The sequence below is a fragment of the Opisthocomus hoazin genome, chromosome 26 (genome assembly GCF_030867145.1).
Source record: "Opisthocomus hoazin isolate bOpiHoa1 chromosome 26, bOpiHoa1.hap1, whole genome shotgun sequence".
Lineage (NCBI taxonomy): Eukaryota > Metazoa > Chordata > Aves > Opisthocomiformes > Opisthocomidae > Opisthocomus > Opisthocomus hoazin.
In genome coordinates, this window is record NC_134439.1 from 8,245,481 (window position 1) to 8,259,673 (window position 14,193).

Below are 14,193 nucleotides of genomic sequence, written 5' to 3' on the forward strand. Positions count from 1 at the left end.
AGCTTTGTGGAATTATCACCTAGCATCCTTATCTGCACAAATATGCAATAAAGACAATACCTCTGCTCTGCGTGTGGATCGGCGTACTGCACACCGGGTAAACGATCCCACTTTTGGGACAACAGTCTGATCTTGTGTTGAGCCCATTCACGGAGAGAAACCACTTCTGATTGGTGTTGCAGAGGCAGCTGAGCCAGTGCAAACCTTGTCAGTCCTTCTTCATGATGAAGAAGTCTTTAATTTTCAGCTGTTCTAATGATGTAGTTTGGGGTTGTTCAGCCTGGAGAAGAGAAGGCTGTGGGGAGACCTTATGACGGCCTTTCAGTACTTAAAGGCAGCTTATAAGGAAGATGGGGACAAACTTTTTAGCAGGGCCTGTTACAGTAGGACAAGGGGTAATGGTTTTAAACTGAGAGAGGGTAAATTTAGACTGAATATAAGGAAGAAATTTTTTACAGTGACACTGGTGAAGTACTGGAACAGGTTGCTCAGAGAAGCTGTGGGTGCCCCATCCCTGGAAACATTCAGGGTCAGGTTGGACAGAGCTGAGAGCAACCTGATCCAGTTGAAGATGTCCCTGCTCACTGCAGGGGGGTTGGACTAGATGACCTCTAAAGGTCCCTTCCAGCCCAAAGCATTCTATGATTTTGTGATCCAGACTGGGTAATGGAGGCAAGAGGTGCTCACAGGTGGCAGAGCTGACAACAGCAGCACTGCACAGCTGAGACAGAAAGAAGGATTCGGTCCGTCCTTCCTTCCTGGTGGCTCACAGTGTGAAGTCTGCTCATTGTGACTTGTGGGACAGCATCTTCACTAGCAGTCAGCCTGCGGGCTGATACCGCTCTCTGACCTGGCTGTTGAGACAACTGAGCACCAATGTATGTGTAAGAGAAGAGGTTGTGATGGCAGGGGAGAGGCTAAACAGCAGCAGTCCATACTTAGATCTGTTCAAGCTGCTGTGTAATCAAATCCTAAATGTGCTAAAAGCCCGTGCAAAAAGGGTAGCAGAACAGAAAGGATGAAAGAAGCCTGGTCTGGCTCCCTGGTATGTACCTCACAGAGAGACCCACGGGCAGCAGAGGGGACCTGTGTCTCCTGGCTGCCTCTCTTCCTCACTAAGGAGATGGAAATGTGTTTCTTTAATAGATAAAATATATTAAAATATGCATACTAATACATGCATAGATTAAAAATTTATATCATGTATGCATGCACTCATGCTGTTTACTGTTCAATGCCTAGATTCTTAGGTGTTTTAGCCAGTTTAGTAACTCCTCAGCTCATAAATAATTGCATGGCTTATGAAAAATCTTTCTTAGAAGTCACGTGCACAATGTTAGGCCTGCTGCTTCCTCAGAAATTAAGTTAAATTGTCTGGCATTCTTCCTCCAGCAAAACTAGCTGTTGATCAAAAAAGATTTGGTTCAGTCTGACGATGCTCCTGAGGGTGCTGGTGGGTGTGTCATCATCCCACTGATTCTCCTCTAAGATAGCTGGGAAAGTACCGCTGTCCTCACTCACCTTGAGTAAGTGTGGTTGCCTACCTAATATGGTAACTTAAAGAGTTATTACACTCAGTGCTACTGACTGTTCTGTGTTTTGACTAACATCCCGGTCACTGCAAACTTCAAAATGAATTTGTTGGGTTATGCAAAACACATGCCTGCCTTAATGAATGGTTTGAAACTAAGACCAACTGGTTTAACTCCCTAAGAACACAACCCTGATTTGATGGTATGGTTTTTTCCCACTTTGTTGTGATAGTGGTGGTAGATCTTGTCTAACTAGTTTTTGTTCCCCTCTCTCTGTTCTTCCGTTCTACTAGATGTTTTGGATCCAGACAGATTGATACGATGTCCGTATAACAAACACCATCTAATCAGAGTCTGTCGGTTTTCCTGTCACATTGTAAAATGTAGGAAGGTAAGCTGGGCTGCCAAACAAGGCACTGAATGGGAGTAATTCTGTATGCATAAATAAGGCACACATGTTCTCGTTACTGTTGTGTTTTCTGGCTAGCTGGAGTAAGTTCCTGACAAACAGCCTTGTTTAGCCTGTATTTCATATGACCATTATTTGTTTAGTAATAGCTTTGAGTACCTATTAATTCACCCAAGACCAGTGTAGTTCTGTTGAAAGGAGATAGTGATTCCTCATGGTTAGGTCAGGGAGGAGATTCCGGTCTCTTCCACCAGCTCACGTGGAGGTCAGGTGCATTTTTCTACTTGAACAGAGAACTCAGTCTGGGTTATGTGCACCCCTTCTGGCTAAGTAAGAGTAGAAGTGTTGTGAGGTTCCAATTCGTTCTTTAAGTGCTGGAAATGCAGCTGCATAGCAGGGGTTATTTTTGGTTTTTGTTTTGCTGATGACTATTTAATGTGCCTCTGGCACAAACTGCACATCCTGGGCTAGGGGTATATGGGAGAGCTTTTTTTTTCTGCTCTTCCTCTTTTATCGAGAATTTGAATACAAATCACTTGATGGAAAGCATTCCTTTCTCTCTTCTCCTCTGTTGTCCTCATGGTTTGTTTTCTTTAAACCTGCCAAGTGCTAGCATCTGGCTGAGCTTTGGGGTTTTGCTGACACTTTTTAAAACCCAGTTGTTCCTCTTGAAGTTTACCAATGAGTTTGCCAGTGTGTTTTTAAAGTAATGTAGCAGTGCTCTGTCTACCAGTTAAGATGCCACTGGAGGATATGTGTCCTGGTATCAGTACTTATAAACAATTCATTTTGGTGAAACTAGAGCCTTAAAAAATAGTAAGTAACTAGTGAAAGTGGTGGGCAGAACTAAGTGGCGAGTACCTGTGTCTTTCCAATATTCAAAAGGGCTGAAATTTTCCTTGTTGACCCGCTGCAAATTTTGGCAAGAATGTGCATCTGAGCCAGGTGAACAATGTTGGCGAGGAAACCTGTAACCATGTTGGTTTTGCTCTTGTGTTGCATAACTGATGACCTGACAGTTTTGGCAAGCTTACCTAGTTGGGAGGATGAGGTGAGATAGTGGTCACCAATGGACACAGTTGGTGTTTGTAAGTAATTAGCAGATGGAGGGCGTGGGGATTGTCATCCGATCCATCTGAAGATGCCACTGTGTAATTATTTGCAGTGGCAAGCATCTGGGTGGAGGTTGTCCTTGCTTGGTAGTTTGTTGAATTCTTTTTGCATACCCTATGCATAAAATCCAATTAAATGCTTCTACCTGCCTCACCTTCCCATTGCTTTGTGCAGAATGCAGCCCTGCCCCACAAATGGGGACGCTGCAAGCAGAGCAAATTGAATCCTCTCAGTTTGAACTGTATTAGCATTGAGAAGCTTCTGCTATGTGGCCAGAATAGCTTTCTCAAGCTAGTTGAAGCAAATGATGGACACATGAGGACACAGCAGCCCTGGCTGTATAGACTGGGTAATGACAGTTGCCTTGGATGTGCCTGCAGCCTGTGCTGCAGGCGGGTTTTGGTGGTAGTGGAGGAGAGACTGCCTCGAGCAGCGGCTGTACAGGGCTCTTCTGCCTCTGCATCTGCCTCGGGTGCAAGTTTGATCCCTGACCAGCAGAGCTGCGTCAGTCAGAACCAGGCAGGCAGTGGTACAGTGGCAGAGTTGTGCTTTTCCCAATAAAGGCTGTATCATTTGCAGGGGGTGGACTGATTTACCGTAGTGACAGCTGACAGTTCTGTCAGTAGAACCTGTGCCTGCCATAAAATTTACTTGAATAGTAATCGTGTAGCACCAAAGTCTGCAGGTGGAATGCTACCAACTTACTGGTTGTTTCGAAAGGTTTAAGGAATTTCTCTGCCTTTGTGTGTGCTTATTTAAAAAATATCTGAATGAGTTAGACTTGCTTAACATCTCTCCGCTATTGTTTTTAAAGTAGTTTCATCTGTGCTTTAAACCATGCAGCCGTATTGTCAGTGTTGCAGCCAATGGTAGGGAGTTTGTCTGAGGGTATGTTTCATTTCAGTCAACTCAAGGTGGCTCAATTTCTCAGTGAACTGTGTTTTAAAGAACAGTCATGTTATTTCCCCTAGCACTTTCAGTAAGTGTCTGAACAATATATTGCTGTTTCTTATTTAGTCTCTTTTTTAAAGCAACATCACAAATATCCTTGGGGGTCTTTTCTAAGGATTAGAAAGAGAGAAGTGATCTTGAGAGATATGGCACATGATTTTCGTTTTCCCTTGTCTAGAACTACCCTGAACTTGCAAAGGAATTGGTCACGTGCCCCTTCCATGCTCGCCATCTAGTTCGTCAGGCTGACCTCAGCGATCACATAACGAAGTGCAGATACAAAGAGTTTATTGAGCAAGATATAGGTAAGACAACCACCCATGCTCTGAGATGCTTCTTCACCCCAGGGGACTGAGGTCTCCTGTTTGTAAGGATAGGTCATAAAATTACAGAAAAGTGGGTGTCAAATTATTGTCTATAGTTTTGTGTGACACAGCAGCTTAGGGGAAAATTGAGTCTTATTGCTTTGATTTATTGGGTACGTTCATGAGAATATTGCAGATGGTCCCGCTAGGCCTTGCACTTGTTTTGTTACCAGAATGTAGAATAAAAAGGCACCCTAGACTATGCACATTGAAGTACCTCCAGCAGGAGCTAGGATGCTTTAATGACCAGGACAGGCGCTTCTTTTGGTAGAGCCGATCTCCCTTTGTTGAGGCTTGACTAAAAGTTGGTTTCTACTGAAGAGGTGTCTGAGCTATGGAAACCCCTGCAGCTGTTCCCTTCCAGGGCAACCTGAATAGTTCACTCCCACCAAGAGATGGTTCAGTTCTTCTAGGCTGCTCTGCTGCTGCACTTGCTTCGTCTGCCATACAATTAAGATTTCAGTCTCCTGCCCAGTGAGATAAGGTGGGATGGGGGCTGTCCAAAACCCCCAAAATATTTGGGAAGGCATCCTGTGCTATGCAGTGTCTTTTCCATCCCCTGCAGTGGCTCTTTAACTATTGCTGTGCTGCAGAGCAAATAGATGGTTTTCTATCTTCTGTAGAGTTGCACTGAGGCTGGCAGTGATGCCTGCATTCACATAGGCAGGTTCTTCTTCGCTCCAGCATTCCTGCTGCAAAGTTCCATTGGGCAGAGTCTTTCCCTGTTCATTGAAAAAGGTGCATTCGAAGTTGCTCGATTTCAGATCAATAGCTGGCTCCAGGGTGTACCTAACCCGTTTGCATTGTGCAGGGTTTCCTCTAAAGCCAAGCATCTTAATCCAAAGCGTTTAGTGCCTCTGAAGCACGATTGACTGCTAGTCACTGAGTTCTCTCTCTTCCTGAAGTGAATCAGTCCTCTGACTTCGAGAGAGAGCAGATGAATGCTGTGAGCACATGGCAGGCACCTCCATGTGATGAAGACTGGGAAGCAGGTAAGGAACTTCCCCATCTGCCACACTGCTACCTTCTCCCTGGTCCTGTCCTGCAACTCTGCTTCTGAAAGGTGAGGTTAGAGATGCTGTTCTCTTAGGTCTCACTTGTAGGACACCTTGCTTATGCTCATTCCCAAAAACATGCATCCCTCCACACAGCAGACTTTTGTTGGTATAGAGAACTATTCAACATGCCTGCCATAGCTGGCATGGAGATACATTTCCAAGTATCTGCTCCTTCCGTTATAAGCTTTTGTATCTTATGTGCAGTAATGACAATGGAAACATAGAAGTCATCGCGTTCCTCAGTTAAAAGACAGCGACGCATATACATTCATCATTAGATCAACTTTTACTCCTTCTTGAACATGTAGAAATAGGACATATTCCTGAGCCACATTATCTGTTTCCTTTTGCAGAGTCGTTGGAGCAGCCGAGTTCTCCTTTTATTTGGGGCATGTCCAGCTCTGGCACAAACAGGTAGCGAATGCAAGTTTGATTCCTTACGACAATGTTTTGTATAGAGGAAAATCGCAGCCTATTCCCAACCCAGCCTCGATGGCTGGGCATGGGCTGACTTTGCTGCTGTACAATACCTGGGAGGAGGGGTACTGATTAACAGTGAACTGTTACTTGGCGTGCTGGTTCAGTGTTACTTGCTTTCTCGTCTGACTGGCCCATACAAGAGAAGGAAGCCCTTAGGAACACAGATACTTGGCGCTCTTGTATGCGTGTGGCAGGGTGCTCTTCCTGCCTGTAGCCTGTGTTCAGTTCCTGCTGGATGTTTGGCCAATATGCAGGGGAGAAAGGTGCTAAGCCTTAATGCTGACTTTGGAAATGTGGCCAGGTGCCTCCCGCTGGAGCCTTTTCAAACAGTTACTGAGCTTCTGTTGAACTAACGATTAGCCAGCAGTCCCTTGTGACCTCCTGTCGCCTTAGACTTGGCAGATATGCTTGCATTAAGGCTGTATGTTAGCAGAAATCTCCCCTTCTTGCCCTTCGCAAAGCATAATTGCAGTTTGGGTTTGGGGGATCGAGGAGCTTATTGGCCAGTTGCAAGCTGGATGGAGCTGCCTTGACTGGTTTCATTGATCCAACGGTGGTTGCATGCTGTGTACCAGACGTGGTGGCACCACCAGAGTTGCCAAAGCAATTTTAAGGTTCGTCTCAGCCCGTATGCAGCAGCAGTCCTGCACCTGACAGCTCTGCAGTTCTGTGTGAGCTCAGCCGTGATACACCTCTCCTTCCATAACAGCAGTGACATCTGTTTTCACCTGTTACACTGTTGGAAAACTTTCTAGTGTTAAGTGCATGTATAGCTGTTCTAAACACCAGCACCTCCGAGTGGCAAAGTACCATGCCCCTATGTCCCCACTCTCCTCCATCCTATAGCAAAACGCATAAATTTGAGCAAGTGTCAGGAGAAGTAACTGAAATCTTTCCGTTCCAGTACCAGCTTTGAACACAAGAATTGCTTGCCTTCAAGAGTACGTGCCCCTGAGTCCTTCCCGTACGCTTGTCATGGAAAGGCTGTAAGTACTACGCGTGTGGTTTTGGCACTGTGACTTCTGTAGATGGTGAGAGTTGCCGAAAGCTCTGGCTGCAGCAGTGTTGTATGGCCACCACTGCATGGACAGGAGGGGTAGGATATAGCACCTGCCTCCTTGAGAGCACCTCCTGAGGAAATCGCATGCTTGAATCATCCTCTGTCTCCTTTCTTTGAAGCATCCTCTGTTTTTGTTATTTCATGTTCTTGACAGGCCTGTTCAACTTAAGCAGCCCCGCTCCCCAGCCACTTTGGCTCTGTCTCTCTAAACAAGTCCTTCCACACCATCCACACTAACCCCCTTCACCCCCCACTGCCCTCGCTTAAACAAAATCACTTGCTTGCTTTGTGTGACTCTGCTCACTGTTAGATGCAGTTAAGTCAGAGCAGGAGTAAAGCTAGGGCTGCTTAAACTGGCACTACTGGGGGGAAAAAAAACCCTCAAAATACCTCCAGAGGTGGGAGGGAGGGAGCTTTCCCTGTTGAAGTGTCCGATGCTGAATTCGCAGACCATTGTTTGCCGTTAGCAGCAAAGCAAAAGTTGAAAGGTGCTTTGAGGAATGATGATTTTGTTTCCCACTTGGAGCAACTAAACCCAGTACTCCTGGGGATTTTCAGGCACAGCTTCTGTACAATGGAGTGACCATGCAATAGCCGTAGGGTCAGGCTGAATCTGCCAAACCAAATTAAAATGTCACCTGTAGATGAGCATTGTTGACAAGATGGCAAGTGCTCCATCAGCAAAGGCCACTCTCACTTGGGCGAGTGGAAGAAATTCTTGTATTTTTCTCCATGTTGTGCTAAAAATGCATCTTGCCCTTTTCAGAATTTGGAGTATTAGAGTCTCTCTCCCCTGGAAGTTCATCCTCTCCCAGCATTAAATGGCTCCCTTTCTAGGACTACAGAGCTCTTGTGGATGGTAGATATCCCTGGACCTGATGGTTGCCACATCTTTTTCCCAAGCATTCGTTCCATGTTAACCTCGTCTTCATTTGGTGATCTTTGTTACTGTTACTGAGGAAATGGACTGATAAATTCACACAGCACCAGCTCAGAAATCCTTCCACCTTAGACAGGAATTAGCAAGCCTCTGTTGGGTCACTTGTCAAATGGCAGCGCTGATGATCTGCGAAGCTGTTGTGTTTGCTCCAGGGATTTGGAAGCAGCAGGACAACAGCTCTGAAGGGGTGATCAGTTTAAGTGGGCAGAGTGGGGGAAGGGAGGTGATTTTAAGTAGAGGAGCTAGGGTCCGATTAGGGTCCTCATCACAGAAGTGGTAGTGGGAAACAGAACAACATGAGGGGTTGCACGTGCCACTGAAATCTTTTCCCTTAGCTTGATGCCTTAGAACAAGTGCGTGTGTTTGCAAAGGAGACCCCTGCAGAGTTGCGTACTTCCACAGTTTTGTGCTCACTGTAAACGAAGGGCAGACTTGTGTGAATTCAGGCCTTGGTGCAGTAGGAACTATTATAGTCCCGTTTCAGTGGAAGTCGGGACCCACACAACAGGAATTTCCAGGAATTTCTGCGCTTTGCACCATGAGCATGTGCCTTGCATCTGCAAAGCAACCTACCTGTTTCTGTTTCCAGGATTACATGGTGTCTAGAGGGCCTGCTGTGGAACATCTACTGGACACTTCTGAGACCCCTTGGTTGTCTACGAGGAGGCGCAGAAAGCTTCCTCTGCAGAAAGCTGTGGTCGTAACATCTGTGGCTGGTGAACGCGTATCTGAGGGGCCTCTTACAGCCTGGAGAGCATAAATTCAGTTCTGAGAGTTTCTCCAGCCTGTAAAGAGGCCGAGACTTCCTACAGCATAATGTTTAATTAAAATTATCTGGATGAGCAAAACCTAGAATTATTTTTGTGTGCATGCCCTTCTTGCTTTTTATCTTGTTGGCGTCGGAGTTTGTTCACGTGGGGTATGTAAAGTGGGCACTTTGGTTTTAAATTACATGGTTGTTTACAGAGACTTCTGTCATCTTCCTAGAAAGCATTCTGATTACTCCTTGGCAGCTTCAAGCCTTAAGCCTTAACTTTGTCACGTGGCTGCGTGGTGCTTCAAGCTGTACAATAATGGAGAATCTGCTGCAAGTTCCTCGTGATACACATAATCTCAAACAGGTGAAGTTCAAAGAGTAGACTTACGTACTTGTCTAGTTTCCATTGGGGTTTTGTAGTTTTCTAGCACTTAAAACATGTTTGAGAGCTCTGAAGTAACTGTTTGTTGTTGAGGGAGAGAAGAGTGGGGTGTGGGGAGGCAGGAGTGGTTTCTGTCAGTAAACATACATGTTTAGGACTGTGTAAATGTTTGGATCAAGCAGTACATTTCTAAAAATAGTACAAAATGAGATCTAAATACACAATCAGAAAGAATTAAGAAACCAGATGTGATATTTGTCTAGAAAGCAATTAATGCATCTCATTTTGTAAAGTTGCTCAAAATGCTCAATTTTCACCATTTGTATTACTACCAATGTAAAAGAATACACGTTGACTGGAATGTGCCAAATTAGGATTATCTTGAAGTTTGGTTCTGCAAAGGTTTCTGTTTGCAGTTTAAAATAAAAATGTTTTGAATACGCTTGGACCCATTTTATATTTCTAAAAGATGTCTGCAGTGATTTGTTACACTCCTGTTGAAGGAGTAGATGCTTACACAGTAAGCCCTCCACTCGACCTTCAGTCGGTGATTTTATTTTTTGTTGCTTTGAATGAAAACGGTGACAAATGGCAGCTGTTTGATTGCTTTTGCTCTGACTGCAGTAGCTTATTTGCAGGGTTTGTGGGCCAGAGCATTATAATTTTACAGGCAGATGCCATAATTGGACCCCATTATCCTAAGCTCATTTAATTGCCAGTTGGTGAAAGACTGGCAGTACTTAGTGCAGTAACTACCTGCTTTGTGTTGGGTCTTACCCCTTGTACACCTGCGGGTGCACCTGCTCCCGGGAGGCCCATTATCCCAGACCCCAGCTCTCTGTCAGGGTGAGGCCTGGGAGTAGCCACGTGTTCCTGGAAAGGACCGAGTGGCCTTGGAAGGTCATGGTTGTGACTTCAGAACATCCCCTGGCCACAGTAATTGGGGAATAGGGACCACAAGAAGTGGGTTTGTCTTGTAGGGTGGGTGCAGCCTATGCTTGACAGAGCTCCAGGATTTCATCCCTTGTCCTTCTGGGCAGCTTCCTCAAGCACATCCTGTACATGCTGCTGCCCATGAAGAGCAGGAAACCCCTAATTTTACTGTTCCCTGCAGTAATTTGGGAATGCAAGACTAGCAGGCTGTAAGGATGTAAAACACAAAGATCATCCTCCTCCAGCATTACAACTATTTAAAATCCTAGTATGGTCTGTCATTGGGCGTTTGGGATGAAGCTCCTGCTGATTGTTATGTGTTTACCACAGGAAAAGGAATATCTAAAAAACTGTGCCAAACAGCACCTGCTCCAAGGTGGCAGAGCGAGGACTTTTGTGTGACTGTCACTGCGGTCACAGCCACATATTCCTGAGTTAAATCCTTATCTCTCTTGTGATGGGCAGGCTGTGCAGTGCTGGAGCCTTCACTCCTGTCCTTAGAGGCTGGATGTGTCCTTTGCTAGGAGAAGCTGATGGGATGCAGGGAAATACCAGCACCTGCCAGGTGAGGGTTTCTGAGCATGTGCCTGGGTGACTCTTCCCCTAGCCCGAGTTTCTCCACAGCTTAATGGTGCCTGTGCTCGTTCTGAGCACTGCTCTGGGTCCACCCTGCCTGCTGGGCCACATCTGCCTTGTTTGAGCTACCAGCTCTGTGGCAGCAGGACTGGTCTGACTAGAAATGCTTGTGGAAATTTGGGACAGAAATAGTTGTGTTTGCAGTTGTCACTGGTGACTTGGAAGAAGAGGAGGTGGCAGCGTTTTCCTTTAGGCACAGATTCCTCTGTGTTGGGGAGCCTGGACACACTGGGAGTTCCTTGTTGTTTCTCCTGGTGCCCACAGCCATGCGTGGTGTCTGATGGGTCTCCCCACTCCTGATTTGCACCCAGCCACAGAGGTGCAGCTCCCAGACCCACAGATACCCAGTGCTCTGCTTGGACCTTGTGGCTTACTGTATGGTTCCGCACAGACTTTCTCCCACCAAAGGGCTGAGCCTGCGCTGCAGGACACCCCCATGCTGTTGCTGTGCCCCCGTGGGGCTGGAGGACAGCAAGGTGCACAGGTCTACGTGGATTGTTGGGGAAGCAGATTGCATTCCCCGTGGGCTGTTGTCCAGTCACTGGAGCCATCTCCCTGCAGTTCCCACTGTGGGGGCTCTTTCTTGCTGGATCGTTGCTGAGTCAGACCCACATCCACACCTTCATGGTCTGGTCTAGGGTGTCCAGCTCCTCTCTGCTTGGCCTGCAGCTGGAGCAGGGATGCCATTAGCAGGGTTTTCTGCCACTTCCCGTGCTGTCCCTGCTGTCCTCCTCTGCAGGGTGCAGCATGTGCTTTCCCTCAGCAGAGCTGCAGTCCACTGACAGAGGAAAAGACATGGCTGTTCTCCACCTTTCGCTTTCCTCCCACCAATTCCAGAGCACGGAGGAAGGCGTAAGCCCCTTCCCTCCCTCCTCACATGGCCAGAGCCAGGCCTGAGCACAGGTTTGTTTATTTTTCACTTCGCTGTGCTGGGGGAAGAAGCAGGGTGCTCTGCCTTCAGCCACCCATCTTTTCAAGGTCTCAATGGATGATTTTGGTTACAGTCTGCCCTTCTGGCACTCAGCAGTTTGCAAGGCTGAGGACTCTGAGCCCTTTATTGCTGACTCCAGAAGTCCACGCAATCCTCTCGTCATGGCCAGCAGCACCCCTTTCTCCTCCTGTTCCCCTCCACTTTCACCGTGTTGTAGAGATGAACACAGGGTGCCCACAATCCCCCGGAGACGCATTCGCGGCTGCGGCGTGTCCACGTGCCTGGTTCCCATCCAGTGGCAAAGCCCTGGAAAAACACCCTCCCCGTCTCTCCCTCCCCCAGCAGTTCAGACTATGCTCTTTCCTCGCTGTTGTCTTCAGCTAATGGGGAGTTGAGGTGATTGCGTTTATTCCCAGTCTCTGTCCAGGAGATCAGCACTGTCCAGTATCCCCCCCCCCCGCCCACCAAGTGGGGGCCGGGGTCCTTGTTACTGCAAATAAGCAGCTTTGATCAGTTAAATCCTACTTAGTTGCTCTTGTAGCCTAATCATCACACAGAGAGCGTCCTAAACTATACTGGTTCCTGCCCAGTGCAAAAGGGAAGAGGGTGAGAGGAAGAGAGGGAAGAACCTTTCCGTCATAGGGATGTTCACCAGCAAGCACAAAGTGCTGGAGGTGGGAGAGAGAGATCGATCTGCCTGGCGGGGCAAGGAAACACCAGCAGCAGAAATGCTCCTTTACACTTGTTCTGGAAGGTGAACGAGCTCCTGGTATCGTTTTGCCTGCGCAGTTCAGTGTCCAGCTCCTTTGTCTGTGCTATGGTCAGGAAGGCTGGAGGAGAAGAGCTGGGGGGGGGGGGACGGACGGACAACACCAGGCTGCCCAGGAACTCTCTCCAGAGACTACAGCCTTTGTGTTTCACGTACACCCCTCGCTTCGCAGCAGCAGTTCAGCCTGGGTTACGCTGATTACTTCCGTGTGGTGCTTCCTTTAACTCCCTGGGGCAACTACCTCCTGCTTCTGAACTTCAGGTTCCAGCAGGAGAGACTGCCTGGGGTTACTGAAGGCGGCACAAAGTCTCCTTCTCCTGGTAGATCATGCTCTGGCCCCAGATCTCAATTTTACAGCCAAACCACATTTAAGAAGTCATTGCCCCTTTGCTGGCTTTTAGTCCAGGTTGTAACGCATAAAACCAAAGGCATGGTTAAAGCTTGGAGATCATTTGCAAGTACTTGCTCAGCAACAGAATCACAGAATGGTCAGGGTTGGCAGGGCCCTCTGTGGGTCACCCAGCCCAAGCCCCTGCCCAAGCAGGGTCACCCAGAGCAGGGGGCACAGCACCGCGTCCAGGCGGGGCTGGAATATCTCCAGAGAAGGAGACTCCACAGCCTCCCTGGGCAGCCTGGGCCAGGGCTCCATCACCCTCAGAGGGAAGTTCTTCCTCATGTAAATCAAGGTGCAAAGCTTCCCAAGCGTGGTAGAAGAACATGAGCCAAATGATTGCCTGAGGAGGAAGAGGGCGGATTGCTGCCAAGAATCCACCCGGGGCTGCAGCAGCCGGTGCTTGGTGGGCACAGGGAGCGCTGGAGTTGGCCTGAGGGGCTGGGAGAGGTGGGGGGCTGCGTGTGGGAGAGGCGTCAGCACCCAAAGGCCTTGGGCAAGATAAAACAAGGTGAGGCAGCAGCACCCTCTGCAGAGTAACTATCAAAACTGTTGTTCTTACACAGCGTTGCTGTGAAAACCTGAAAGTGTCGCCGCTGGATTGTGTTACAGCGCACAAAGAAATTTTTCTTCTGCGGTTGAGATGTTCAGTGTTGTTTCTGTAGTCAGGGGTAGCGTTACCGCTGGTTTTGTTTGACGCTAAAGGAAGTCTTGATTTTTAACACACACCAGTTGTAATCAGACATTGTAGGGTTAACATTTGGAAAGAGTGTATGTGGAGGCATACATACCAAGTTTTGGTTACTAGACAAGTATAAACATCCTCTAGCACTTATCGGTACTATCTTCCTTCTAAATTAATTCTATGCCATCCAATCATAATGTCTTGGTATTCATTATCTCCCCTTGCAATCTGCGTATACGTTAGCCACATTTCACCCTGCTTTTAACTGCTAGAATAGACTCCGCGTAGTCTCTTGGTTTCTCAGCTTTTCTCTCTGATTTATACCCTCCTAGATTTCTTCTGCACATGCAGTCACACCTCAAAGCACGCTGCTGAATCAGCAATACTATTTCTGGGCTTGGGCTGCTGCTTACCATTTTGAAGTCCTTTAGAGGACCACCTGAGAAGATCAACCGTGAGGACTTGTCTCAGCAGACTGCCGACGGCTGCTCTGATCTCTGTAGCCAGTTTCTACCTACATCACTGGATGAATTTTTTTGCATTCTTTGCTGGATATTTTCTGATTTAACAAGTATTTTGTAGCTGTGGGGAACTTGAATTACTGCAAAACCAAACATGATTGCAAGAGAATCTAACCCCTAACCTAATTCCCTAACCAGTTTGATCTCACCTTTTAAATCCATGATCTCTGTATCAACAGCCACGTTTTGCCCTCCAAGCTCTCCCTTTGCCATCCTGAATCAGAACCTAGCAGGAGGGTTAGGCAGGACACCGGGACCCCAGCCCGCTCCACCTGCGGCA

At 47.4% G+C, this 14,193-nt stretch overlaps 1 protein-coding gene across 1 annotated transcript; it reads left to right on the forward strand.

The window, feature by feature from the left end:
• The first annotated feature begins 902 nt into the window (after positions 1 to 902).
• On the forward strand, positions 903 to 9,401 carry LOC104332243 (gametocyte-specific factor 1-like). The gene is made up of 7 exons (XM_009937644.2): positions 903 to 960; positions 1,826 to 1,923; positions 4,184 to 4,310; positions 5,276 to 5,362; positions 5,782 to 5,842; positions 6,813 to 6,894; positions 8,498 to 9,401. Exons 1-7 carry the CDS (start codon positions 903 to 905, stop codon positions 8,666 to 8,668), a joined length of 684 nt encoding a protein of 227 aa, XP_009935946.2. The 3' UTR covers positions 8,669 to 9,401.
• The last annotated feature ends 4,792 nt before the right edge of the window (positions 9,402 to 14,193 follow it).

Excerpts from the sequence above, each read along its gene's own strand:
- LOC104332243 (XM_009937644.2), top strand. The coding sequence starts at position 903 with ATGGCAGGGGAGAGGCTAAACAGCAGCAGTCCATACTTAGATCTGTTC. Across the intron at positions 5,843-6,812 it reads TCCAGCTCTGGCACAAACAG|TACCAGCTTTGAACACAAGA; the intron begins GTAGCGAATGCA and ends TTTCCGTTCCAG. Across the intron at positions 6,895-8,497 it reads ACGCTTGTCATGGAAAGGCT|GATTACATGGTGTCTAGAGG; the intron begins GTAAGTACTACG and ends TTCTGTTTCCAG.